Source organism: Lithobates pipiens, unplaced genomic scaffold (assembly GCF_037356315.1).
Source record: "Lithobates pipiens isolate NorthernLeopardFrog02 unplaced genomic scaffold, aLitPip1_a1.2 Scaffold_30, whole genome shotgun sequence".
In the NCBI taxonomy this organism is placed as follows: domain Eukaryota; kingdom Metazoa; phylum Chordata; class Amphibia; order Anura; family Ranidae; genus Lithobates; species Lithobates pipiens.
In genome coordinates, this window is record NW_027507791.1 from 429,170 (window position 1) to 454,777 (window position 25,608).

General features: G+C 46.4%; 1 protein-coding gene across 2 annotated transcripts; it reads right to left on the reverse strand.

The window, feature by feature from the left end:
- Window positions 1–576: 576 nt before the first annotated feature.
- MGAT2 (alpha-1,6-mannosyl-glycoprotein 2-beta-N-acetylglucosaminyltransferase) lies at window positions 577–25,010 on the reverse strand. 2 transcript variants are annotated; one of them, XM_077463539.1, is made up of 2 exons: window positions 24,901–25,010; window positions 577–2,441 (listed from the first exon to the last, which is right to left on the reverse strand). In XM_077463539.1, exon 2 carries the CDS (start codon window positions 2,150–2,152, stop codon window positions 848–850), a length of 1,305 nt encoding a protein of 434 aa, XP_077319665.1. In that variant the 5' UTR covers window positions 2,153–2,441; window positions 24,901–25,010; the 3' UTR covers window positions 577–847. The 2 variants fall into 2 exon arrangements, with proteins under 2 accessions (XP_077319665.1, XP_077319666.1); XM_077463540.1 differs by lacking the exon at window positions 24,901–25,010 and adding an exon at window positions 20,682–20,703.
- Window positions 25,011–25,608: the final 598 nt, after the last annotated feature.

The window sequence follows — 25,608 nt, forward strand, 5'->3', positions numbered from 1 at the left end:
CTGGAGAGCGCAAAATTTGGTGCAGCTGGGCATGGGAGCCAATCAGATTCTTCAATTAAGCTTTGACAATAAAACCTGGAAGCCGATGGGTTTCTTTGCAGAGCTGCACTCTCCGGTTTTAGTTACTGTCAAAAACAGAGAGCAGTTAAACCCAAAAACAAAAATGTTATACATTGGGGCTGATTTACTAAAACGAGCTTGCAAAATCTGGTGCAGCTGTGCATGGTAGAAAAATCTGCTTCTAACTTCAGCTTATTCAATAAAGCTTTGTTAAAAAAAAAAAATTAAAAAAAAATTAAAACAGGCTGGAAGCCGATTGGTTTTTATGCAGAGCTGCACTAGATTTTTCAGTCTCCAGTTTTAGTAAATTAACCCCATTGTGTGCAATGACGACATTCTCCACAATGAACTGCTGACACCATAAAGGCAAAATGTAACCAGGCACACCCTGAAACGCTTGGTACATTGCTGGCACAACCAGGGAACTCTCTTTAACAGCTGTTCAACTGACAGCACAACAGAACGATATAAAGAACAGATATGTCAAAGTTTGCAAAAAAAAAAAGCAACCTAAAATAGCTTCAATTTAATTTATTTTGAAAAGGATCTTCCATGGACATGTATTATATGATGCATCTTTGACTTTAATTAGTATGAAATAAAAGAGCCGTAATTAATTTCATCTTAGATTCCACACAGATAGAAATGGACAATTATAAGACAACAGAAAAAAAAAAAAATACAAAAATAAAGTCACTGAAATGAAAGCGTAAACTTTGTAAACTCCTTCATCTGGAACTCTCCACAAAGACAGAATGCGATTGTTCAAAGTTTTGAGGTTCCAAAATTACTGCAGCCTGCGATAACTCTTACACAATTCGTGGTCTCTAATGTCTCCCCATCCACCATTTTTCACCAACGGGGACAGAGCACCCATTGAGTATTTCCGGCTGATCACTACATTCTCAGGAAATAAGTAAGGTTGGTTGCCTGTAAACATAGCCTCGATTTTGGCACTTTCTGTGGTGGGTTTGCAGGATTTCTTATGGTGCATTCCACAACTCCCGATGTGATATATCCTAGGTACTTCGGCAACCATAACTTTCCAGAACTTGGGAAGACAATTGACCGTCAAATGCTGCAAGGTCCAGTCCCAGTTATAGTCATCGTAAGAACAAAACACGTCTGTACACTCTATGAGCTTTAGATAGGCGTCTCTGGTTATGGCCATCCCCATGTTGTGTTCTGTAGACTTCCATGTTTTCACCTCCACTTTGTCCGCTTTGTCAGCGAACGTTGGGAGACGAGCATAGCTCCCAATGGTCAACACATCGCACTCTGGGCATTCCTCGTTTTTCCTGCTCCACATCTTTTTAAGGACGTAGTAGAAGTCCGGAGACAGGTAGTGGTCCTCTTCGATGAAAAGGACCAAACCCTTGTGCTCTTTTAACGCTTTTACCTTTTCCCAAACAAAATGCAGCTTCCACCACCAGTGGTGCTTGGTTTGGGAGAATTTAGCCTCACGGTAATGCCCAAAGGAGTCTGGGTACTCGGCATTGATGCAACCAAGCTTAATAGCGTCTTTTTTTTCGATGTCCCTAGGGCAGTCTTTCGGGTCGTTCCCTGGAAATTCATTGGGGTACAACTGGATGCTAAACGGGAAAAATATTTGGAGCACCTGACAGAAATCCACACTTGCCACAATCTGATTCAATTCTGCTGACCAGTAATCGTGGCTGAAAATCAACAGAACATTCTCAATGCCCTTGGCTTGCCGTAAAGACTGCAAGAGATATCTTAAATAGTCCGGTCGATTGTGCACTTGCACTACGATAACCACGTCATCCTGTGGCCGGTTGGTAATTTTATCCAAGTTCTTAATAGTTTGGTCAAAATTCAGCTGAAAAACAACGGATCTGTACACCATGGTCACGTTATCCACCTCTGGGTTCTGTATCTTCTCTGAGGCAGAGTCGTTGGACATTTTCCTATTCCCCGGGGACACATGGGCCCTTCCATTTGTTTTCTCTATGTCCAAGCCTTGGATAAAGTCGTTTTTCTTTTGCCTACCACTATTCCACAGCGCCAGGCCGCAGGCTACCACCACTAAAGCCAGGAGGATGACTTTCTTCTTATATATTCGGCACCTCATGTTATAGACGATCCGCAGCAATTCGGAGGGAAGCTGAAATGGCACACAGGGCCTGCCTGTGAGATCCAAATCAAAGCCCAGATGGAAGCATTAAATGCACAAATGTCTTTGGCTAACTCATCCTCCCATCTGATGAGAGGAGCGGCAGTTCCAAGTGGGCGATCGCATGCATCTCGTTTCCCTCCCAGCCTCGCACACATTGACTGAGGCAGATCACTGACTGGAAACAGACTCCATGCAACATCTGCTGGTAAAGGACACGCTGCTCAAGACGCTCACCACAGATCCCCTGCAAAAAAAAAAAAAAAGTTATCCTGTGAGAACAGCAAATAGCACAGGAAACGCTTTACATACCACGCTCACTGCAAAGATCTAGCAGAACAGTCTTTTTTTTTTTTTTTTTTTTTTATGAACGTGCTCACAACTCATTCAACTACCTACAACCAAGCACCATAAAAGCACCCATGCAATCCAAGTGACAAGGGGAAAGGACACTACACTAAAAACAGCCATGTTACCAAAACAGACAAGTGTGGGCACATATACAAAAACTTCTCCTCCTGCACAGGCCAGAATACATTATCCCCAGTGAAAGCAACACAAATATATGTGCCAAACCCCCCCCCCCCCCTTAAAGAAAAAAAAAAATTTAAGTATCCACTTGACCTCTGGAAGGTTTACCCCCCTTTATAACCAGGCCATTTTTTGTTACTTTAACTGGTAACTGTGCTGTCATGCAATGATGTACTCAAAGAATTTATTTATTTATTTTCCCCCACAAATAGAGGTCTCTTTTGGTGGTATTTGATCACCTTCATGCGCTAAACAAAAAACCGACACAAATATTTTACACTTTTTGATATAAAAACAAACAAACATATACAATAGAGCTGCGCGATTAATCATTAAAAAAAAAAGTAATCACGATCTCAATTCAACCCCCCCCCCCCCCCACGATCGCTATGCAGCATTTCCCCCATTCAAGTAACAAGTGCAGATAGTTCTCTGCTCACTCAGCTGTCAAAAGGAAGGAACTTCAGTCTGTAAAAGAGGTCAGTTTTTACCACTTAAAAGACTAAACTTTTTTCTAACACCTTATTGCTTACAAGTTAAAACTCCCCCCCCCCCCGCTACAAAATTACTTGGAGCCTCCAATATACTCACATACATACAATTACTTAGCAGAGACTCTAGAGAATAAAATGGTGGTTGTTACAAAATTTTATGTCGTATTGTATTTACACAGTGGTCTATCAAACTTTTTTATTTTTTTTTTAGGAAAAAGGAAAGAAAAAAAAAATCTGGAGCACACAATGGGAACGCTGTACAAAAATTGATCGTTTACCACCACGTGCTGCCAATCAATGACTCTTTATATACTACTCAAAGCAAACTATTTTTTTTCAAGGCATTTATGTAGTGCCATCAATTCAGGCAGCACTTTACACAATGTATGTTCCCATCAGTCCCTGCACACAAATTGTTTACAATTAAGGCTGTCACACTACACATGTGTTTTTACTAAATTTCTGTCAGTTTCCAGCGTGTTTTGCACTTGTGAGGGGGAAAAATAAATAAACATGTAACTGGTGCGTTTTTGCAGAATCTCAATCATTTCAACAGGGAGATGAGTTTTTGGTGTCTTTTTTTATCCCCCCAAAAATGCAGCTTGCGATGGACCTGCAACTGAGCAGTGTTAAGAGTTCCATAGGGTTTAATGGTCATGCATTTTTCTTTTCTTTTTTTTAATGCCAAAAATGGAAGAAGTGATTAGTGTGAAAGCAGCCTTAAAGTAGAAATCCATCTAAAGACCAACTAGTCTCAGCCATCGTTCACAATGACTGCGGCTTTGAAATCGTATGACTTCATCTGAAATCGCAGCATTTTAAAGCCGCATGTCAGTGAGACTTTGAAGACATCTGCGTGGCTTCATGCACAGATGTCTATTCAAGTCGCACTCAAAAGTAGTGCAGAAACTACTTTTGTATAATCGGCAAGGCACCGTAAAGTCAGCGTCGCACCAAATTTGAACAGTGCCTTTGCCGGCAAATTGTCATGCCATTTGACCAGTAAAACCACATGACAAATCACTCCAATGTGAGCGGCTTAAAAATGTTCCCTCCCCCCTCTTAACACCTACGCTGACCTGTGTAAAAGATGTATATCTTCAGCCCACTCCGGTCAGATCAAGTGATCCCATGTCAGCCTGCAGAGGCTGTGGGGGAATGGAGAGAGCGTGCACCAGACGATGGCTGTGAAAGCCAAGGAGCGATGACACCACTATAATAATCCTCCTTCGCAAAGTTTTTCTTATGTTTTGAGTAGTTTTACATTTTTAGCCCCTCACCGCCATTCCAGCCTAGGGGCAGAATGAAGGGCAACTGGTCCTGCAGCCTCCTGGGATACTTGCACCACATTTCCAAGGGGTTGTAGGATCGGCGCACCGAGCGGCCAGAGGGCAGGTCAGTCGAGTCAGAGCTGGCGGAATGCATTCGGAAGAGGCAGCCAACTAAGGGGGGCCAAGAAGGTGGCGCGGGACCTGCTGCATTGCACCCAAACAGCGAATTGCAGTGAGACAATGTTGAATTTACTGTGCGGGTGAGTATGTGCTTTAAAGAGCGTAGGTAACTTGAGAAAAAAAAAGAAACATTTTGAAAAAGGAATAGTTTGAGTATTACTCTAAGTTTTACTTTAAAAAGAGGACCCCCCCCCACTCCACTACCCCATAAGCATTTAAAGAAATAGTGAAACAATCGATCATGCTTACTGATTTTATTGTCAATTTTTTATACCTATTTTTGTCCTGCCTTGGTTTCCCGCCATTGTTAAAAATGCCCGTTGAATTGTTAAAAAAAAAGTACATTCATACTGTGTATGGGTGAGATCAAGTCATCAAGCAAGACATCTTGTGCATGCACTGCGGATCATCTTCATGGATAATACTTTCAGATGGTAGACTGTTGATCAGGCACCTGTGAGCTCTGCTGATGGTGGATTAAATGGGTAGCAGCAGTGGCGTCGCTAGGGGGTGGCTTTTGAGGCTATAGCACCGAGTCTCTGCAGAGGTCCCCAAGGGAAGGCGGGGGCTCTCTGGTGACCCTGATTTAAGTGGGGAGGCTCTTTGGAGATAGAGATATATATATATATATATATATATATATATATATATATATATATATATATATATATACACACACACACACAAATTATATACACGTGTGCCCGCCCAAGTGTATCACTCTTTACTATGCTGTTATGGGCTCTAGCCCCAGATCTTTTGTAGACCTAGCAAGGCCCCTGGTTAACGGCACTGAATTTTTTTTAGTTTGGACTACTGTATGACACTACTAGCATGTGTTGGAGATAAAAAAAAAATAATAAAAATGATGCCTGTAGTGTTTTATGGCACATATGTGAGATAAAGTGTTTGAAGTCAAATCACACATGCATGGTATGACAATACTGCAAAAAAAAAAAAAAAAGTACATAATTTCCCTGAAGGCGATGGTGACATTCCTGGGGGCATTGGTGTGGCTTGGGCTACGTCAATACTGCCTTCAGAAAAATCAGGAAGAGAAAAAAAATAAAAATAAAAAAGCAAAATAAAAATAAAGAAATGGGTTCGATTTCACATCAGAGATGTATGCTAAAATATAGCAAAAGAGGGAAAGGTCCACTTCAAGTATTCAAAATGCAAAACATGTGAAGATACGTGCACTTCATCAGCTGGAGAACAGCCGAGGCCGTTCCATGGAAATGCTTTGGCTGTGGGCCAGTAAAAGGAGTAAGGCGGCCACATGCTGCCCAAGAAACACCCGTTTCACATGCCAAGTAGAAAACTTATAAGCTCATTTATTTTTATGTGTCACATGACCCTCTTACACTGCCTGGACAACATGCCAATACCAGTTCCGCAAATTGGTGTTTACGTAGATGATGGCAATACACACCACACACACACCTGGTGATAGTGTGTGTGTTGGCATGCAACCTATCAGTTTTTTCATTCAACTCAGCGGGCTGAAAAAAAACAAAAAAACTTCAGCACTCACAGTCATTGGCTGCAAGCGCTAATCAGATTCTAGTTTTCCAGTGTGCCCATTCGGCCAACTTCTGTACACACAGGCAGCATGTCGGCTGCTTTGTGTTGAACCGGCCAATATTCGTCCCGTGTGGAGCAGCCAGGCTTTAGGCCCCATGCATTTTGTTATGGGGGTGGAGTGCATATTGTTTAAGATTAAGAAGACATCTTGGTGGAACATGGGTCCAGAAAAAGGTACGCATTGACACCAGCTATATGGGCACCAAATGTACAACACATGAACGTGATCCTATACTCAGTCTTCATGTACACGGGACGTTTTAACAACCTCTCCTGAACGATTTAAATAGACAGAAAAGAGAAAAGCCACATTTAAAACGTCCGTTTTGACGCAGTTACATTTTTTTTTTTTATCTCCCCCCCCCCCCCCTTTCAAATATCCAAAAATGAAAAACGCCTCTAAATGAAACACAGCTAAGTGCAAGTTATCGCGTTTAGACGTTTGGCGCTTAAAATGCCTATCAACTCAGCTTCGGAACGCTTTTTTTTGTGTTCCAAAAAATGCCTTTAAATCAACTGCCTAGAGACAACTGTAAATGGCCCTGTGTACATGTACTAATAACAGGAAAAAAAACAAAAACAAATAAAAATGCCCAACTGCTGCTAAACGTCCATTTAGCAGCAGCAGTGTACATGAGGCTCCATGCACACTGGGCAACAAAAATAACTAACTAAATATCGCTGTTTCTACAGGAGTTTTGCCTGTAGAAGCAGCTCAATGTTATCCTAGGTGTCCATGCACATTAGGACGATTTTGTGCTCAGCGTTTAGAGCAGGAATATGCAATTAGCGGACCTCCAGCTGTTGCAGAACTACAAATCCCATGAGGCATAGCAAGACTGACAGCCACAAGCATGACACCCAGAGGCAGAGGCTCAAGCTCCATACACACTATCAGATTTTTCTGCAGATTTTTGTCTTCAGATTTACCAAAACCATGCAGTGCAAGGGCCTGCCTGATTACATACAAATGGAAACTTCTAAGGTTTGACCTCATATTATATATGTTTTTGGTAAATCTGAAGAGAAAAATCTGCAGAAAAACTGATAGTGTGTATGGGGCTTTACTTGGATTGATTAGCAGAATGGATGAAATGTTGGTGGGGATCAGACTGGATGATGCAGCTGCATTGAAGAGAGCCTGGATCAGCATTTTGTCCACCAAAATATATATGACTAATAAAACATTAAAGCTTCAACCAAAAGGGCAAGCTCCGCTTTAAGCATATACCCCCCCCCCCCCCGCCTCCTATGCCACATTTGACTTTTTTTTTTTTTTTTTGAGGAGGGTGGGAGCAGGTACCCAGTTTTGACTGGTGCCACCAGCTCCCACTTCTACTCGGGCTACCTAGAAGACTTGAGCGGAAGTTTCTCTCCCCTACCATGAAGTCTTTTGGGACATGTCACAGATCCCAGAAGATTGCTCGATGATTGAGGAGGTTCAACGCGACTCGCACGTGTGCACCCGTGGCTGTGAAGCTGCAAGCAGTCACAGCCGGCTGCCCACACTTGTAAAGCTGGCGCTGGGAAGAGACGAGACAGAGCCGGGGGTACAGACTGCCACATCGCTGGACCGTGGCACAGGCGAGTGGCTGTTTATTAAAAGTCAGCGGGTACACTTTTTGTAGCTGTTGACTTTTAACCATTTGCCGCCCGCCATATAGCAGAATGACGGTGGCAAAGTGGTTTCGATATTCTGACCGGACGTCATATGACATGATCAGGATATTAAGCTGCCACTGTGCCCCCCGGGAGGCACGCATCGCGGCAATCGTTGCGTCAGTCTGACGCACCGCAACTACGATCTCAGTAAAGAGTCTCTGACGGAGACTCTTTACCATGTGATCAGCCGTGTGCAATCAGCAGTGAAAGTAATATTTACAGTAGTGATTATATTGTTATACCATAAAGGGCCCATTATGTTACTGGCCGATTAATCGATTATGATATGATAGTAATAGATTATGAAATTAATCGATTAGTTGTTTCATCCCTACTTTATATTGCAAAAATTGAATAAATTGTGTTTTCATTTTACTACAAGGCTATGTTGTAGGAGTTGACAATCAACAAGATCATCAAGCAATGTCGTGTCTCACAACTGTAAGGTGTATAAATCTCATGATGATTACATGTCAAAGAAGCCGGGATCACAATCACAAAAAACATTCTACAGAAGTGAACAGTTGCAGCGTACACACGCACACGCGCACGCGCACACTGTCATTAAAGTGACATTAAAGGCAGAAGGTTTTTTTTTTTAAATCTTAGTGCATTCTATGCATTAAAGTGTTTGTAAACCCTTACAGACCACTTTTTGATACAGGTAAGCCTATAATAAGGTTTTTACCTGTAGCTACCCCGGATATCTCCTAAACATTGCGCACTGACACAAACTGAAGCAACGGCACATGTGTGAGTGTGCCGTTACCGTGCACATGTGCCAGAGTGACGTCATAGCGGCTCCGGACAATCTCAGCACTGGAGCCGCGATACCCGGAAGTAACCTCTGGGAGTGATGTCGGCCTCCAGAGTGGTGTACAGGCACCGCAGCGAGGGCTTCGATCTCAGGCGAGCATTACACAATGTGCTAGTATGCATAACCTTTGTCTTGCAGGTGTTATTTTTTTTTATTTTTTTTAAAGTGGGTTTACACCCACTTCGAGATAAAAAGACTTCTATGTCCAGCAGCCGCCCTAATACTTACCCGAGCCGCATCTAGATCCAGCAATGTTGTAGGAATGTCTCGGCTGCCCTGGACTCCCCTCATTTGCTGAGACAGCAATGCAAAAATGTGAAGCTAACGTAAAATTAGTATTCAACCCTTCTTAGCTGAACACCGTGAGCACAATAAAATAAATATCCCCAGTAAATTTGGCAACGTAATTATTACCCCAGCAAATTCACAACTTCCAATGCTGCTGGCTCCTGCTTTTTGCAGTGCTGCTTCCCTCAACTTCATTAGGAAAGAGTTAAAGAGGGATTTCACTGGAAAAAAAAAAAATTATTAAAAGCCAGCAGCTATAAATACTGCAGCTGCTGACTTTTAATAAATAGACACTCACCTGTCCCAGGATCCAGCGATGTTGGCAGCTGAGGCTGATCGATCGCTCGGCTCTGGGCTGCTGCCGCCACCGGCTTCACTTCCCATTTCCCTACTGCACATGTGCGAGACACGCAGCGCAATAGGAATGGTCCGCGCTGTCTCTGGGACCCGTGTGTGTCCCAGCAGACAGCGTGGCGGGACAGGAAACAGCATAGACTCCCGTGGGAGTCTATGCCCGGAAGTGCGTTCAAATACTTGTCTTAGACAGGTATCTGCACCCCCCCCTTGAAAGGTGCCAACTGTGACACCGGAGGGGGGGTTTCTGATGAGCAGAAGTTCCACTTTAGAGTGGAACCCCGCTTTAATGGCGGGCATTGCAATCTCCAGGCAGTCTGTTAGCCTGGAGGTCAAAGCAGGGAAGTGCCTTGCCAACCTAGGCTACAAAGCTGCTCGTTTCTATTGATACACACAGTGTAGAGTGGCACAGCTCTATACCCTGCATGCAAGGTTGACTCCATTAAATACTGCAAACCAGCCTGAAACAGAAAACCTGGGGCAACATTGACGGCAGCAGCCCAAACAGGAACATAGGCAAAGATTAAAATATAAAGACGTTGTACATCAAGTGAATAAATCAGCTGATAAAAATAAGGTTTGAATTCTTTGCCACCCACATAACACATACTTGTGGCAGCAAAGAAGACTGGCTATACATATGTGTCTACGGGTGGCATAGGTTTCCGGGCTAAGTATTCACTGCATGCTCCCAGCACAGAGGCTGAGCTGTCAAGGACAGCTTTTAGGCCCCATTCACACCTGAGCATTGAATGGAAAAAAAAATCCATTATTCTCTAATGGAGATGGCTCACATCTTCACTCCAAGTCGCCTGAAGCTTAAACAAGTTCTGGACCCCTTTTTGTCACTCGAAAATCTGGGAGATTTGGGCGTTTTTCACCCAGAAATCAGATAAAAAAAAAATAATAATAATAATAATAATAAATTATTATTATTAATAATAATTTGTTATATCAATCTAAAAAATAGCAACAAATTATGAAACAGATCATAATTGTTCCTATTGGCTAAGAAAAAACAAAAAAACAAAACAAAACAAAAAACCACACCAAAAGCTAAAAAAAAAAAAAAAAAAAAAAAACACTGGAAAATGCTGCATGGAAACTAGAGCTGCACGATTCTGACTAAAATAAGAATTACAATTGTTTTGCTTACAAGAAAGATCATGATTCTCGTGGTGTAACATATTTCACATAAAAACAAAACAAAAAAAAAAATGGGCTAACTTTACTGTTTTTTTTTTGTTCATTCATTGAAGTGTATTTTTTCCCCAAAAATTGCGTTTGAAAGACCGCTGGGCAAATACAGTGTGGCATAATATATTGCAGCAATTGACATTTTATTCCCTAGGATCTCTGCTAAAATATATATAAATGTTTGGGGGTTCCAAGTAAATTTTCTAACAAAAAAAAATATTGACTTTACCTTAAGAAACGTGTGTCAGAAAAGTGAAACCTCTGCCTTTCAGAACCCCCCTCCCGTGTCACATTTGGCACCTTTCAGGGGGCTGTATATACCTGTATAATACAGGTATTTGCACCCACTTCCGAGAATAGACTCCCTACAGCGTGGGGTCCCCCCAAAAATCCATACCAGACCCTTATCCGAGCATGCAGCCCGCCAGTCAGTCAGGAAAGTAGGTGGGGACGTGCAAGCGCCCCCCCGCTCCTGAACCAGGCCACATGCCCTGCGCCCCCTCCCCACCCCAGAGCACCTTGCCCCCAATGTTGATGAGGACAAGGGCCTCTTCCCGACATCCCTGGATGTTAGTTTTCGGGTTCTATGGGGGGGGGGGGGGCTCATCGGAATCTGGGAGCCCCCTTTAATAAGGGGGTCCCCAGATCCCGGCCCCCCCACCCTATGTGGATGAGTATAGGGTACATTGTTCCAGTACCCACTGACCTTGAAAAGTGTCAAATAAAACACTACACGGGTTTTTTTAAAGAGGAAGTAAACCCTTCCAAACAACTTGGACCTATAGGTAAGCCTAGATTAAGGCTTACCTGTAGGTCCAAGCAATATCTCCTAAACCTATATGGTTTAGGAGATATTTGCCCGAAAATGGGCACCGCTGTCTACGGCGCATGCGCCGTAGACAGCGGCGCGCAGGCGCACTAAATGCGGCAAATCCAAGAATGGATTTGCCAAATTTGTCGACTCCCGTGCGCATGCGCGGGAGTGACGTCATCGCGGCTTCGCCGTATGACAGCGGCGGAGCTGCGAGGCGCGACTCCCATGCGCGGGAGTGACGTCATCGCAGTTGCGCCGCTGTGATTCGTCGGAGCTGCGAGACGCCACAAGCAACATGGATGCGGCGGACTACAGGGGACAGCGGCGACTTCGCTGGCTCCTGTGTCAGGTAAGTGACACATAATGAGCTACTATGCGATGCATAGTAGTCCATTATGCTTTACCTTTGCAGGGAAAAAAAGAGGAAGTAAACCCATCAGGGTTTACTTCCTCTTTAAGTAATTTGTTGCGCAGCTCCGGGGGTCTCTTCCTTCTCCACGCTCTCCAGCCCCCCTGCGCCGAAGTACATACCCCCCATGTTGAGGGCATGCAGCCTGGTACAGTTCGGGTGGGCGCTCTCTCACCCCCACTCCTTTTCCTGACTGGCCAGGCTGCGTGCTCGGATAAGGGTTTGGTATGGATTTTTGGGTTTCCCTTAAAATCCATACCAGACCGAAGGGTCCGGTATCATCCGAGGGGGGGGGGAGACGACGGCTAACCCCATGCCAATTTTTTATTTTGGTGAGGTTTCCCCTTCATCCCCAGCACACAAGTTGCACCACAAGTCGGATCATGATGATGCGACTTCTATTCAAACCATTCAAATCAATGGGCTCCCATAGGGAACCATTGATTTTGAATAGAGGCAGAAAAACGCAGAACGAGGCTTATCGCTCTTTTTACAGCGTTAACCCTCATTTAACACCTTTTACCGCTGTCTGGCATTTCCAGTACTGCGCCCAAACGCAATTTTATGGCGTTCAGAAAAAAAGGCCATAAACTCCACTGCCGATAAACGTCCAACAAAGTTCATGGACACAGGATAGCAGAGTGGAGTTTATGGGGGGGGGGGGGTTAAAAAAAAAAAAGCCCGTTTATGAGCTCCAGTGTGCATGGAGCCTAAGTGATTAATCTTCCTGCGTTTACACATGGTTTAAAAACTTGGTAGACTGCCTGGATTTGCTTACACACAGAAGTTTCCCTTTGATCTAAGGAGGAAGTTAGTTACAATGTTTCATTTTAAAAACTTGGCAGACTGCCCAGATGTTTTCTTTTGACAGCTGAGTGAGCAGATGAGTCTCTCCACATGTTATTATTATACAGGTTTTATATAGCGCCAACAGTTTGCTTAGCGCTTTACAAAATGAGGGCAGACATTACATTTACATTACAATTTGGTACAAGAGGAATCAGAGGGCCCTGCTCGTTAGAGCTTACAATCTAAATCTGTTATATGAAAGAAAGCGGCAAACTCTGCAATAGAGATCCTCAGAGGGGTTGCAACTACTAGGCAGATCCTGAAGGAATCATCAGTCATCACTGCTCCCAGGTTACTGTGACACAGCCTGCCCAAGGCAATCACACTAAGGGATCAAGGCTGAACAATGCCGCAAATCTTTTTGTTTGCCCCCACGCTCCAAATTAGTGTGGATAGATCTCATACATCATGCAACTATCAAGTATGCTGTAACTAATGTGCAGAGCGTACGTGTTTATACTGCTTGACGTTTTCTCTTCCTGATTCTGTTCTGTGATAAAGTCTGCAGGTAACAGCTCTAACAAACGTGTCCTAATTATTTTTAAAACAGAGCCATAAATAGGTCTAGAAGGTCCACAGTGGGATAAGTCGCTAGAGGAGTGTGAATCTGTGCACATCACACGGAGGGCCTGCGGAAACTGGGACATTTGTCAAAGCAGACACCACAATCCCCGACACATACTGTGCAGGAAACACTCCGACCTTGCACAACAAACAAAGTCTGCAATTCACCAGCTCTATGCAAAACACCATACAGGGCCGTGCATGTGACAGGGGTGCAACTTGAATGTGCAACACGACTCACATGGTATTTTCTGCCCAGAGATGGAGACTTTACTTCCTATGTGCAAGGTAGATGCCCTGTATAGTACAATGTACAACCGATGACAGATGTACATTAGAATTATTATGCAGACTTTATAATGGTGCCAACAGCTTGCACAGTGCTTTACAAAAAAAAAGGGGGAGGGAGACTCTACAGTTAACAAGTCAAGTGGATAAGGAGAATATATGCAAGGTGTGTGTACTATATTGTCAAAGTATTGGGACACCTGCCGTTACATGAACTTTAATGGCATTCCAGAAAAAGGTTGGCCATTCATTATACAATTTTCTTGTACAACTTTCCTTTAGAGTTACCAAAACCATATAATATGAGGTCAAACCTAAACACCTTCCATTTGTATGCAATCAGGCAGACCCTTGTACTACATAGTTGAAGGTTAAAAGTATTTAGTCAGCCACCAATTGTGCAAGTTCTGCCACTTAACCACTCACAGACCGGACCATTTTGCTGGTCAAAGACCAGACCACTTTTTGCAATTCGGCACTGCGTCGCTTTAACTGACAATTGCGCGGTCGTGCGACGTGGCTCCCAAACGAATTGGCGTCCTTTTATTGCCCCACAAATAGAGCTTTCTTTTGGTGGTATTTGATCACCCCTGCGGTTTTTATCTTTTGCACCATAAACAAAAATAGAGTGACAATTTTTTTTTAAAAACGCATTATTTTTTACTTTTTGTTATAATAAATATCCCCCAAAAATATATTTAAAAAAAACATTTTTTTCCCCTCAGTTTAGGCCGATACGTATTTTTCTACATATTTTTGGAAAAAATAAAAATCGCAATAAGCGATTATTGATTGGTTTGCGCAAAAGTTATAGCATTTACAAAATAGGGATAGTTTATGGCCCTTTTAATAATAATTTATTATTTTCTTTTTTACTAGTAATGGTGGCGATCAGCGATTTTTATTGCGACTGCGACATTATGGCGGACACATCGGACATTTTTGGGACCACTGTCAGTTATAAAGCAATCACTGCTATATAAATGCAGTGATTCCTGTGTAAATGACACTGGCAGTGAAGGGGTTAACCAGTGGGTGGCAGTGTAGGGGTTAAGTGTGTCCTAGGGGTGTGTTACTAACTGTGGGTGGTTGGGCTTTCATTTAGTGAACACTGATCTCTGCTCCAATCACATGGAGCAGAGATCAGCGTCACTAGTTGCTAGGCAGAACGGGGAGATGCTGTTTACAACGGCATTTCTCCATTCAGCCATCCCGTGAGACGATCGCGGGTATGCCCGCAGCGATAGAGTCTGTGGAACGCGTGACCGGACTCACGAGGGTCCTGACCAGCACGCGAGCGCAGGGCGGCATTGAAGATTGGATGTACCTGTACGCCAATATGCCTGCCCGCGCCATTCTGCCGACATACATCGGCGTTCGCCGGTCGGGAACCGGTTAAAAAGATGAGAGAGGCCTGTAATTGTCATCTTAGGTTTACCTCAACTATGAGAGACAAAATGTGGAAACAAATCCAGACAATCACATTGGCTTATTTTTTTAAAGAATTCATTTGCAAATTAAAAGGTGGAAAATAAGTATTTTGTCAATATCAAAAGTTCATCCATACTTTGTTATATATCCTTTGTTGGCAATGACAGAGGCCAAATGTTTTCTGTAAGTCTTCACAAGGTTGTCACACATTGTTGCTGGTATGTTGGCCTCCATGTCCTCCATGTAGATCTCCTCTAGAGCAGTGATGTTTTGGGGCTGTCGCTGGGCAACATGGACTTTCAACTCCCTCCCAAAGGTTTTCTATGGGGCTGAGATCTGGAGACTGGCTGGGCCACTCCAGGACCATGAAATGCTTCTTACGAAGCCACATCGTTGCCCAGGTGGTGTGTTTGGGATCATTGTCATGTTGAAAGACCCAGCCACGTTTCATCTTCAATGCCCTTGCTGATGGGGGGAGGTTTGCACTCATAATCTCACGATACATGGCTCCATTCATTCTTTCATGTACACGGATCAATCATCCTGTTCCCTTTGCAGAGAAACAGCCCCGAAGCATGATGCTGCCACCCCATGCTTCACAGTAGGTATGGTGTGGTGTTCTTTGGTTGCAACTCAACATTCTCTCTCCTCCAAACACGATGAGTTGTGTTTCTACCAAACAGTTCTACTTTGGTTTCATCTGACCATATGACATTCTCCCAATCCTTCTGGATCAACCAAATGCTCTCTAGCAAACCTCAGATGGGACCGGACATGTACTGACTTAAGCAGGGGAACGCATCTGGCAGTGCAGGATCTGAGTCCCTGGTGCCGTAGTGTGTTACTGATGGTAGCCTTTGTTATGTTGGTCCCAGCTCTCTGATGGTCATTCACTAGGCCCCCCCGTGTGGTTGTGGGATTTTTGCTCATCGTTCTTGTGATCATTTTGTGCGATGCCCCAGATGGAGGGAGATTATCAGTGGTCTTGTACGTCTTCCACTTTCTAATTATTGCTCCCACAGTTGATTTCTTCACACCAAGCTGTTTGCCTACCTGTATTAAATGGCATCTGATTGAACTTGTTATCAGTATAAAAGACACCTGTCAACAACCTTAAACAGGTGCCATTAATACAGGTAATGAGTGGAGGACCGAGGAGCCTCTTAAGGCTGGGTTCACACTGCAGCGATGCGGGAACGCCGCGAATCCGCGGCGGGTTCCCGCATCGCATGCCTCCCGGCGGCAGTTCACACTGCCCTATGCCAAAGGCTGGGAGTGTCAGTGAAACGTTAATGACACCCCCAGATCAGTTCGCATATCGCAGTGCGATCTGCAAACTTGGACAGGAATCAGATCGCATGGTGTGAACACCCATGCGATCCGATTCTGTTGCGGACCAAAAAAAGGGTCCTGTGCGAGTTTGGGCCGGGTGCGATGCGAATTCAGCCATACTATCTGTATGGCTGAACTCGCATCGCACAGAGATCGGATGTGATTTGCACTGCAGTGCGGTGCGAATCACATCTGATTCTCGTCACCGCTGCAATGTGAACCCAGCCTAAAGAAGAAGATACAGGTCTGCGAGAGACAGAAATCTTGCTGGTTTATAGGTGACCAAATACTTTTTTTCCACCATAATTTGCAAATAAATTCTTAAAAAAAAAAAAAAAAAAAAAAAAAAAAAATAAATGTACGCGATTGTCTGGTTTTTGTTTCCACATTTTGTCTCTCATAGTTGAGGTATACCTATGATGACAATTACAGGCCTCTCTCATCTTTTTAAGTGGCAGAACTTGCACAATTGGTGGCTGACTAAATACTTTTTTGCCCCACTGTATGTGTGTGAACGGCCAGTCTAAAGCCTTGTACACACGGTCAGATTGGACCAATTTATCAGTTTTTTTGTTGGATGCTAGTCTCAAATCGAAAGTGAAGAGGGTACTCACCATCAGAAAATTTTCTGATGACAGAATTCAACATTAGAAGTGACAGAATGCGTTGAATTGTTTTGTATGTGTTCTTTCATTTCTGAGCATGCGTAGTCTTGCTCTTCAATTTCTTTTATCAGAAAACCATTATAATGAAAACAAAAAAAAAAAAAACAAACAAACAAAAAAAAAAAAAAATAAAAAAAAAAAAGGCGAAACATTGTGGTTACATCAGACAATAATTTAAGCCTGCACATCCAGTTTTTGGATACCGAAAATTCGTAATAGGTTGTAAAAAGCAGCATACTAATGATCAGAAAAATCACCAGATCGTTCATTAGACAGAATTTATCTTCAGATTTTCGGACTGTGTATGGGCCTTTAGCCCCGGTTCACACTATTGCGTTGGCAGACATTGCATTTAATGTGCAGCGCACTGCTGTTCACATTACATGCAATGTCTGTGCGGGTGCGATGTCAGCCATACAGATAGTATGGCTGATATCACACCGCATTCGGTGCAAACACACACTGTACCCTTTTTTCAGTTCGGACCAGAATTGGATCGCATGTGTGTTCACACGTATGCGATCTGATTCATGTCCGATCTGTCAGTTTGTAGTGCGATACGCGAGCTGAAATGGGGGTGTCGTTAACATATAATGACACTCCACAGCAGTTCGCATATGGCAGTGTGAACTGCTGTGTGTGTCGGGTGTGATGCAGGAACCCGCAGTGGATTCGCAGGATTTTCGCATCGTAATAGTGTGAACCAGCCATCTGTAGGGTTCAATATTCAGTTGGCCCACCCTTTGCAGCTATCATATAGCTTCAGCTCTTCTGGGAAGGATGTCCACAAGGTTAGGAGTGTGTCTATGGGAATGTTTGACCATTCTTCCAGAAGTGCATTTGTGAGGTCAGCCACTGATGTGGACAAGGCGGCCTGGCTCATAGCCTCCACTCTAATTACTCCCAAAAGGTGTTCTATCAGGTTGAGGTCAGGACAGGGGATTTGATTTAAATCAACTTAAATCATAATTTTTAAAGCACAACTGTCATCTGTCCCGCAGTGGCTCCTCCTCTGACCCACTGTTGTCTCACGACAGTCCCATTCACTTTAATGGGACAGCTGGTGATGTGGCAGTAGCACAAGGTGAGGGATGTGGCGGCAGCAGGCGAGTGGATACCCAATAACAGCCACTGCCATGATGCATCTCAAATAACAGGTGCTCTTTAAATGTAAAGACTTATTTTTGCTGGTAGTTAAACAAAATGAAGGTTTCCCATTTAGAATAATAAGCCGTCAGGTTAGTAAAACAGCGACATCAGAGCCGATTCAGTCAGTTTGTAATGTACATAGATTTGAAAAACAATGGGATAAAAGGAATATTCCTGAACTTTATTTCATCTCCTGGTTACTGTGAAATTGAGTGACGGCATCAATGCAGTGCATGTTATCTCAGCATGCAGAGCCTGGATTTATTGAATACCAAAAATGTCATTATTGCAGAATATAAAGCCTCATGCTACATAACTAAGTTCCTTGTCATGTTGAATAAACTAAATTATTAATGCATCTTAAAATATAATGCTTTTTGGAGTAAAAAGTTTTCTATTAAAATAAATTTGATTAAAAAAAAAAATAATAATTAATAAATCATCAATTTATATCCACCCTGCAGGCCAGTCAAGTTCCTCCACCCAAAACTCGATCATCCATGTCTTTATGGACCTTGCTCTGTGCACTGGTCCAAATCATTTGGTGGAGGGGGGATTATGGTGTGGGGTTGTTTTTTCAGGAGTTGGACTTGGCCTCTTAGTTCCAGTGAAGGGAACTCTTAAGGCATCAGCATACTAAGGCATTTTGGATAATTTCATGTTCCCAACTTTGTGGGAACAGTTTGGGGATGGCCCCTTCCTGTTCCAACATGACTGTGCACCAGTGCACAAAGCAAGGTCCATAAAGATGAGCGAGTTTGGGGTGGAGGAACTTGACTAGCCTGCACAGGAGTCCTGACCTAAACTCTATAGAACACCTTTGGGATGAATGAGAGTGGAGACTGTGCAAGTCCTTCTCATCCAACATCAGCTCCTGAGCTCACAAATGCACTTATGGAAGAATGGTCAAAACTTCCCATAGACACACTCCTAAACCTTGTGGACAGCTTTCCAGAAGAGTTGAAGCTGTTATAGCTGCAAAAGGTGGGCCACCTCAATATTGACCCCTACAGACTTAGACTGGGATGCAATTAAAGTTCATGTGTGTATAAAGGCAGGTGTCCCAATACTTTTGGTAATATAGTATATTTTATATATACACATACACACACAGTTCCTTGCACAAGTATTCACCCCCTTGCCTCACAACCTGCAATTAACATGGATTGTTTGAGGATTTGCATCATTTAATTTACAGAACATGCCCACAACTTTGATTTTTTTTTTTTTTTAAATTGTGAAGCAAATAGGGCAGCATAATAGAAAAAGTCAATGTGCATAACTATTCACCCCCCATAAAGTCAATACTTTGTAGAGCCACCTTTTGCGGCTATCACAGCTCCAAGGCGCTTTGGATAAGTCTCTATGAGCTTACCACATCTTACCACTGGGATTTTTGCCCATTCCTCCTTGCAAAACTGCTCCAGCTCCTTCAAGTTGGATGGTCTGCGCTTGTGAACAGCAATCTAAGTCTGACCACAGATTTTCTATTGGATTGAGGTCTGAGCTTTGACTAGGCCATTCCAACACATTTACATGTTTCCCCTTAAACCATTCAAGTGTTGATTTAGCAGTATGTTTGGAGTCATTGTCTGCTGCTGAAAAACATCCCCACAGCATGATACTGCCACCACCATGTTTCACAGTGTTGTGTTTGCACCAGACATAACGTTTTCTTTGATGGCCAAAAAGTTAAATTTTAGTCTCTCAAGACCAGAGCACCTTCCTCCATACATTTTGTGAGTCTCCCACGTGCTTTTTTTTGCAAACGCAAAACGTGCCATTTTGTTTTTTTGCTGAAAGTAATGTCTTTCTTCTGGCCACTCTGCCATAAAGCCCAACTCTATGGAACGTACGGCTTATTGTCATCCTATGTACAGATACTCCAGTCTCTGCTGTGGAACTGTGCAGCTCCTCCAGGGTTACCTTAGGTCTCTTCTGTGCTGCCTCTCTGATTAATGCCCTCCTTGCCCTGTCCATGAATTTTGGTGTGCGGCCGTCTCTTGGCAGGTTTGCTGTGCCGTGTTCTTTCCATTTGGGTATGGTAGATTTGATGGTGCTCCTAGGGATCATTGAAGATTTGGATTTTTTTTTTTTTTTTTTATAACCTAAGTCTGACTTGTACTTCCCAACAACATTGTCCCTTACTTGTTTGGAGAGTTCCTTGGTCTTCATGGCAGTGTTTGGTTAGTGGTGCCTCTTGCTTAGGTGTTGCAGCCTCTGGGGCCTTTCAAAAAGGTGTGTATATGTAATAATAGATCACGTGACACTTAGATTGCACACAGGTGGACATCATTTCACTAATTATGTAACTTCTGAAGGTAATTGGTTGTACCAGAGCTTTTTATGGGCTTCATAACAAAGGGGATGAATACATACGCACATGCCAATTATTTTTTTATTTCTGAAAATCGTTTTATGTATATATTTTGCTAGTTTTACTTCACCAACTTAGACTATTGTGTTCTGACCCATCACATAAAAAAAGATAAAAAACAAAACAAAAAAAACATTGAACTAAACGCTGTAATGTAACAAAATAGGTAAGAAGCCAAAGGGGGGTGAATACTTTTGCAAAGCACTGTACAGATACAATTTATATGCTCACTTAGGATCCAATGACATCACCACATCCTCCTGGGAAAATGGGGGATCCCAAACCTCATGAGAGCTCTCCTGGACCTCGCCAGGACCCGATGGAAAGGCTGAGTGCCGTCACTGCAATCCAGGTTAACAAGCTAGAAATGGGGGTGTAAGAAAAATATATTTTTTTCTTCTGGCATATATAAATTTGGTTGGGGGGGGGGGGGTGTACTAAATAGTGGTGCCCTACTTTTTGAGGCAAGTTCACTGTTCATTCAGTGCAAGTGATCATTCCTCATGATAGTCTCTCTCTCTCCTCCAAACACACCCCCCCCCCCTTTTCCCAACAAGGTACACTTACCTGTCCACACTCTGACTAAGGTTAAAGTGTCTAAAGGGAAAACTTTTTCTTGGTGCCTCCATGGCTGCATAGTGAAGCTACCACATGTATGCTGCCATAGACAGGCACCAGGAAAGGAAAATGACAGTAAGTAGGATATCATTTTCAGCCCCCTCCCCCCCCCCCCCCCCCCCATTTTGCATAGAATAAAGGAGGGTTCTAACCGCTCACATTTTTTGCCATCTATGTCCCATTGGGGAGATTTCCCTTCACTTCCTATTCTACAACCAAAACAGGAAGTGAGAGAAAAACCCTCCAAAGTGAGGGAATTCCTGACTCTCCTCAGAATAAAGTTTCCTCATTGGAAGATTTCCCCCTCTAATACTTTTCTGGGGACAACCCAAAATGTGGGATTTTCTGTTACTTTCAATAATAATGGTAAACATGACAAATAGAGAGGGGGGGGGGATCTCCACAATGGGGGTAGAGACGGCAATAAAAACTTGACAGGGGTTCTAACCCTTTTCCACTTGATACAAAACTAAAAAAAAAAAAAAAAAAAATTGCTGACTTTAGAATACACCCAGCTCTACTCTCAACCCCCCCCCCCCCCCCTTCTTTGGGCGTCCATGTCACTACCTCTGTGATATGGAAACTTCTCATTGACTGTACATTGGAAGGTTTTCTTAGGACCAAGAAAATAAACGTCGTATCACAAGTGGACTTGTGAGCAAGATACAGACCTGGGGGGCCCCTCTCTCTAACCGAGACAGACCCGCGGGGGGGGCCCCTCTCTCTAACCGAGACAGACCCGCGGGGGGGCCCCTCTCTCTAACCGAGACAGACCCGCGGGGGGGGCCCTCTCTCTAACCGAGACAGACCCGCGGGGGGGGCCCTCTCTCTAACCGAGACAGACCCGCGGGGGGGGCCCTCTCTCTAACCGAGACAGACCCGCGGGGGGGGCCCTCTCTCTAACCGAGACAGACCCGCGGGGGGGGGCCCTCTCTCTAACCGAGACAGACCCGCGGGGGGGGGCCCTCTCTCTAACCGAGACAGACCCGCGGGGGGGGGGCCCTCTCTCTAACCGAGACAGACCCGCGGGGGGGGGCCCTCTCTCTAACCGAGACAGACCCGCGGGGGGGGGCCCTCTCTCTAACCGAGACAGACCCGCGGGGGGGGGCCCTCTCTCGAACCGAGACAGACCTGGGGGGGCCCCTCTCTCTAACCGAGACAGACCTGGGGGGGCCCCTCTCTCTAACCGAGACAGACCTGGGGGGGGGGCCCCTCTCTCTAACCAAGACAGACCTGGGGGGGGGCCCTCTCTCTAACCGAGACAGACCTGGGGGGGCCCCTCTCTCTAACCGAGACAGACCTGGGGGGGCCCCTCTCTCTAACCGAGACAGACCTGGGGGGGGGCCCTCTCTCTAACCGAGACAGACCTGGGGGGGCCCCTCTCTCTAACCGAGACAGACCTGGGGGGGCCCCTCTCTCTAACCGAGACAGACCTGGGGGGGCCCCTCTCTCTAACCGAGACAGACCTGGGGGGGCCCCTCTCTCTAACCGAGACAGACCTGGGGGGGCCCCTCTCTCTAACCGAGACAGACCTGGGGGGGCCCCTCTCTCTAACCGAGACAGACCTGGGGGGGCCCCTCTCTCTAACCGAGACAGACCTGGGGGGGCCCCTCTCTCTAACCGAGACAGACCTGGGGGGGCCCCTCTCTCTAACCGAGACAGACCTGGGGGGGCCCCTCTCTCTAACCGAGACAGACCTGGGGGGGCCCCTCTCTCTAACCGAGACAGACCTGGGGGGGCCCCTCTCTCTAACCGAGACAGACCTGGGGGGGCCCCTCTCTCTAACCGAGACAGACCTGGGGGGGCCCCTCTCTCTAACCGAGACAGACCTGGGGGGGCCCCTCTCTCTAACCGAGACAGACCTGGGGGGGCCCCTCTCTCTAACCGAGACAGACCTGGGGGGGCCCCTCTCTCTAACCGAGACAGACCTGGGGGGGCCCCTCTCTCTAACCGAGACAGACCTGGGGGGCCCCTCTCTCTAACCGAGACAGACCTGGGGGGGCCCCTCTCTCTAACCGAGACAGACCTGGGGGGGCCCCTCTCTCTAACCGAGACAGACCTGGGGGGGCCCCTCTCTCTAACCGAGACAGACCTGGGGGGGCCCCTCTCTCTAACCGAGACAGACCTGGGGGGGCCCCTCTCTCTAACCGAGACAGACCTGGGGGGGGCCCTCTCTCTAACCGAGACAGACCTAGGGGGGGGCCCTCTCTCTAACCGAGACAGACCTGGGGGGGCCCTCTCTCTAACCGAGACAGACCTGGGGGGGCCCTCTCTCTAACCGAGACAGACCTGGGGGGGCCCTCTCTCTAACCGAGACAGACCTGGGGGGGGCCCCTCTCTCTAACCGAGACAGACCTAGGGGGGGGGCCTCTCTCTAACCGAGACAGACCGGGGGGGGCCCTCTCTCTAACCGAGACAGACCTAGGGGGGGCCCCTCTCTCTAACCGAGACAGACCTAGGGGGGGCCCCTCTCTCTAACCGAGACAGATCTGGGGGGGGGCCCCTCTCTCTAACCGAGACAGACCTGGGGGGGCCCCTCTCTCTAACCGAGACAGACCTGGGGGGGCCCCTCTCTCTAACCGAGACAGACCTGGGGGGGCCCCTCTCTCTAACCGAGACAGACCTGGGGGGGCCCCTCTCTCTAACCGAGACAGACCTGGGGGGGCCCCTCTCTCTAACCGAGACAGACCTGGGGGGGCCCCTCTCTCTAACCGAGACAGACCTGGGGGGGCCCCTCTCTCTAACCGAGACAGACCTGGGGGGGCCCCTCTCTCTAACCGAGACAGACCTGGGGGGGCCCCTCTCTCTAACCGAGACAGACCTGGGGGGGCCCCTCTCTCTAATCGAGACAGACCTGGGGGGGCCCCTCTCTCTAATCGAGACAGACCTGGGGGGGGGCCCTCTCTCTAACCGAGACAGACCTGGGGGGGCCCCTCTCTCTAACCGAGACAGACCTGGGGGGGCCCCTCTCTCTAACCGAGACAGACCTAGGGGGGGGCCCTCTCTCTAACCGAGACAGACCTAGGGGGGGGCCCTCTCTCTAACCGAGACAGACCTAGGGGGGGGCCCTCTCTCTAACCGAGACAGACCTGGGGGGGCCCTCTCTCTAACCGAGACAGACCTGGGGGGGCCCCTCTCTCTAACCGAGACAGACCTGGGAGGGCCCCTCTCTCTAACCGAGACAGACCTGGGGGGGCCCCTCTCTCTAACCGAGACAGACCTGGGGGGGCCCTCTCTCTAACCGAGACAGACCTGGGGGGGGCCCCTCTCTCTAACCGAGACAGACCTAGGGGGGGGCCTCTCTCTAACCGAGACAGACCGGGGGGGGCCCTCTCTCTAACCGAGACAGACCGGGGGGGGCCCTCTCTCTAACCGAGACAGACCTAGGGGGGGCCCCTCTCTCTAACCGAGACAGACCTAGGGGGGGCCCCTCTCTCTAACCGAGACAGACCTAGGGGGGGCCCCTCTCTCTAACCGAGACAGATCTGGGGGGCCCCTCTCTCTAACCGAGACAGACCTGGGGGGGGGGCCCTCTCTCTAACCGAGACAGACCTGGGGGGGCCCCTCTCTCTAACCGAGACAGACCGGGGGGGGGTTGCTTTCCCCGAGTTGTGTGTCCCCACTCCTGAGAATGTCTATTCCTCTTCCGGTGTCCCCTCATTGGAGCTCTCCTGTCCCTCATCAGTCCCGGGGATGATGTCCGGTACACGGAGCCCCCCTCAGGCCCTCACACTGAGTGATGACAGGAGAACACACCGACCACCCCTTCACGTGCCCCTCACCCCGGCGGGAAGCCGGAGCCCCTCACCCCTCCAGCCCGGGTTCACCTCACCTGGAGCTCGGGCTGCCGCTCTTCTGTCAGTCTGAGTCTCCTTCTCTCCCCCCCGCCGAGCTCACTGACCCAGCGTCCTGCCCGGCCCCGCCCCCTCGCCTTTGCCATTCGCTGGCAACACTCATGACGTTCTGCTGAGGAACCTCCCCCCTTCCGCACCGCAACCAAGCAAGAGTTAATAAAACTAGGCTGGTCACCGGCATCGGTGATTGGTTGACTCTGAAGAAGCCCCTGGAGTCTACAGCCAATAAAATAAAAGGACGTCGACGCTGTACAATAGACATGATCTGTGTAGCCAATGAGACGACATTTTACGGAATGCGGCGGCATCAAAGGGCGCCAAGGCTACTAGGTCAGCCAATGGGGGAAGAGGCTTTGAAGAAATGGGAAGGGGGGGGACTGTTCCGACCAATGAAATGACATCATAGCGTGTAGGGGCGGGTCAGGAGGCGACTGACAGCTTAGCAAGCCAATAAAAAGATCTTAAAAAGATTTGAGCCAGGTATATGAGCGAGAAAAGGCATCAGCGATCAGAGAAACACAGGGCCCGCCCACTTTCATCACAGCATGCAGTACAAGAGTTCTATGGGAGGGCGCAGTGCTGAGAAAGGGAATGAATGACGAGACGAATAGTTCCGTTTATCTGTCAGAAGAAAGGAATAGAAGGCAAAACTCTTCTCCAGTCACCCTGTATGATACAAAAGGTGT